The sequence below is a fragment of the Priapulus caudatus genome, unplaced genomic scaffold (genome assembly GCF_000485595.1).
Source record: "Priapulus caudatus unplaced genomic scaffold, Priapulus_caudatus-5.0.1 Scaffold52, whole genome shotgun sequence".
In the NCBI taxonomy this organism is placed as follows: Eukaryota; Metazoa; Priapulida; class Priapulimorpha; order Priapulimorphida; family Priapulidae; genus Priapulus; species Priapulus caudatus.
This window is the reverse complement of record NW_014577113.1, coordinates 345028-348309: the sequence shown is the minus strand read 5'-3', so window position 1 is coordinate 348309 and position 3282 is coordinate 345028. Positions and strand designations below refer to the sequence as shown.

The 3282-nt window shown below is 39.9% G+C and overlaps 1 protein-coding gene across 1 annotated transcript in view; it reads left to right on the top strand.

The window, feature by feature from the left end:
• The window catches only part of LOC106820902 (MAM and LDL-receptor class A domain-containing protein 2-like), a 43934-nt gene that overhangs the window by 32301 nt on the left and 8351 nt on the right, over nucleotides 1–3282 (top strand). Inside the window, exons 44-45 of the mRNA XM_014825502.1 lie at nucleotides 453–599; nucleotides 1226–1314. Coding sequence (XP_014680988.1) covers nucleotides 453–599; nucleotides 1226–1314 — 236 coding nt within the window. The remainder of the gene's footprint in view (nucleotides 1–452; nucleotides 600–1225; nucleotides 1315–3282) is intronic.

The following is a 3282-nucleotide window of genomic DNA, read 5'->3' as shown; positions in this document are numbered from 1 at the left end:
ACAAGTAAAATAAGAACGACAATTAAATAATTTTGATAATTACCCTGTTTTGACCGTTGGCAGTCTACACTCAATGAATTAAAAAGATATATAAATATATTATTATATTATATATTATATATTATATATGTATATATCTGTATATATATATATATATATATATATATAACCAGGAGTCTATCAATATCCTGATGTAATGAATATATAAAGATAGAAATTATGTAAGATTTATTATTGAAAGATGCTCTAATCCTCTCCTCCACCCTGATGCACCTGTTTTATTATTGCACAAAGGCTTGCCACTATTACAATTTGCCACTGCACATTTCATTTGTGTTGCAATCTTCCTATAATAGCACTACATGAAAGAAAAATATCTATACATGAAACTACGAAATGGTAATACGATGTTGCTGAATGAACGAGAATGGTTGTCGTTTCTACGATTTCAGGTCAGCAGTATCTGGACAAGGCGTGGCTCGTAAGCCCCATCTTCAATGCTAAGAATGATGGAATCTGTAAGATGCGCTTCTTTTACCACATGTATGGCAAGCGCGTTAACTCGCTGAAAGTGTACCAGCGGGTGTATAGCGATGGAGGTACGAATAGTTCATTGGCAGTCATCATTCATGCTAGTTCTAAAAAGTGAATCGTACAGCAGTGTGATTTATCCCCAGTGTCATCATACATCATGACCTCATTTTATCTTTCCACCTGAGTGAGATAATCCCAATCCCTTTGTTGCTATGCCAATAACTCTCACTCAGTTTGTTCATAAATGTATTATTTACTTAAACATAGACATAAACGACTTTGCAGCACTTCGTCATTAAGCATTGTTTTTGGAGCTTCCTCTCGTTATGTTGATTGGTTAGAGCTGCCTGTCAATTGCACCAGGTAGATTGTGGTAGGCTGGTTTGTGCTTATCGCTGCATGAGGCCATCGTGGTTGCCATGTATACATAAACACTATTAATGATAATTAATTGTGCTTATTACTATTTTACTATTATCACCCTACATTGGCTACTGTCATAGTCCAAGGGAAATGCTTGTAGAAGATATAGTTAGATGTTTTTAGGTAGTTTGCCAGGTGTATATATTTCTTAAAAGCTTGGTATGTGTAGTCCATCTTGAGAACTCCCTTGTGTGTGTGTGTGTGTGAGTGCGTGCGTGCGTGTGTGAGGGTGTATATTGTATTGCATGTTGTATTTTAACTACTGCAGGAATGACTACGGTATTTAGTCAGTACTATGAAGTGGGAAACTTCTGGAAACGGGCAGAGGTGCAGCTGAAGAGTGCTTCCAACTTCCAGGTATCTTAGCAGAAAGATTACAGGATTGTGCATGTATACTTGATATTAAATATGGACTAAATCAGTCATTCACATTATTGTTACTTTGATCATTTACATTATTATTAATGTTGGCAGCTGTTATATACACTGGGGTCTATACATGTATAGTGTATATAATTTTATAGGGCTTAATATACATGTCTAGAGTGCAGCAAACAATCTCAAACTCGTGATGTTATGGCATAGTAAGGTTAAACGAATTGCAGCTTGATAAAGAATTTGTAGTGGAATAGTCTCATACCAGTTCCTTGTTGCCAACATCTGGATTGCGTGTGTCACAGTAGTTCACATGGTAATTAGTCTTCATCACTAACCTAGGGAGTAAAATCTCTTCACTGAAGCCTTGCAGGCTAATCGAATGGAACCACACTTTATTAGCTCATCTGACATAGTCAGATGCAGCTTGTAGAATCGCATGCGCCCGTCATGTTTTACTGAAATGTGTAAAAGAACAGTGTGAGTTAGAATAGCCAATGGATCCCTCTCCCTCCAGCATTCTACCACTCGTGTTTCTATCACTCCGTATAACGTAAAGCTTCTCGTCGTTGATGAAAAGCTGTGCACATTCTAAAATTGCAGGAGATTTTTTTTCGCGTCTCGACTTAATAGGAAAATATCACATATCTCAGAGTACATTATATATTAGAATTACTGGCATTCACTCATGCAGCAAATAATCGGAGTACTGCACATTTCCGAGCGTGGCAACGCGGGCGATACCCGTAGAATGACGGCACAAAAAGCAGGAGACATTTCTGTCAACTTGGAGATCCACACCAAACAGCCAATAAATTGGCAGTCTGTGATATTTGGGTCAGCGGTCGAAATCAAAACATTGTTTGACCTTCGGCCCTCCCGTCGATCAACACACAGATATAAAGCACCTGAAAGGTATTGTATGTATTTTTTCTTGCATCTCGTGGGACTGTCAGACGGTACTGTCTACTCTAGATTATATCTATGTTAATCTGTTATGATGGGCTTTCAGCTAATGTGCTGCGTGCCACTGTCATAACCAATTTTGGAACCCCTGCGACGTGACCGCCTCCGTTCTTCCCCTTCATGCCACCCTACCCTCCCTGAAGTGTACCACGTTACGCAAGTAGTTGCCATATATCACATCGCATTGAGATCCAACTACATGGTCCGATGGCAATGTTTCTCACCTTTTCATGCTGATACATAATACGTCAGCGACAGGTCGTGTGTATTCATATTCAGTGCGTTTTACTGTATGCGTACTATGTATGCCATGAAACGTATGTGAACGCTGTCTTCCATACTATAACAAGCTGTTATATATGTGTATGTGCACAGTTCTTGGGCCTTTTTGCAGCGGCATATATGTGTGTGGTATACATCCTGCTTTACAGACTAAGACGCATGCTCATGTGTCCTTGTGTGTCTCCACCGTCCGTCGTGGCGTGTATGCGGGCATGTGTGTGTGGGTGTGTGCTGATCGCTTGTTTGTTGAGCTGTCCTGTATAACCTATATACTTTATATCATTTGCGCTTCTGCCTACTGCTGCTGCCTCTGCTGCCTACTGCGCATGAACTTGGTCGTGATGCGTGAGACTGCGTGCATGCCTGTAACCCCGTTATGCCCGCTATCGCTTGGCCGAATACTTACTGGTGCATGCGCCCCACGTATACACCTACGCGCGGCGTACCAGTATTACAGCATTGCATGTTTATCGATCATACGAGCATCGTGCTCCATCTTCTCGGGAATACTTGTCGGCTCTCAAGCGGGGCATTATTCTGGCCTGTAGCTGAGGCGGCAGGCCTCGTCAAACGCTGCGGCTAGCGCGCGGAGCACTCGTATTATATATATATATATATATATATATATATATATATATTATATATATACATTATATATATATATATAGATATATATATATATTATACATATATATATATGTG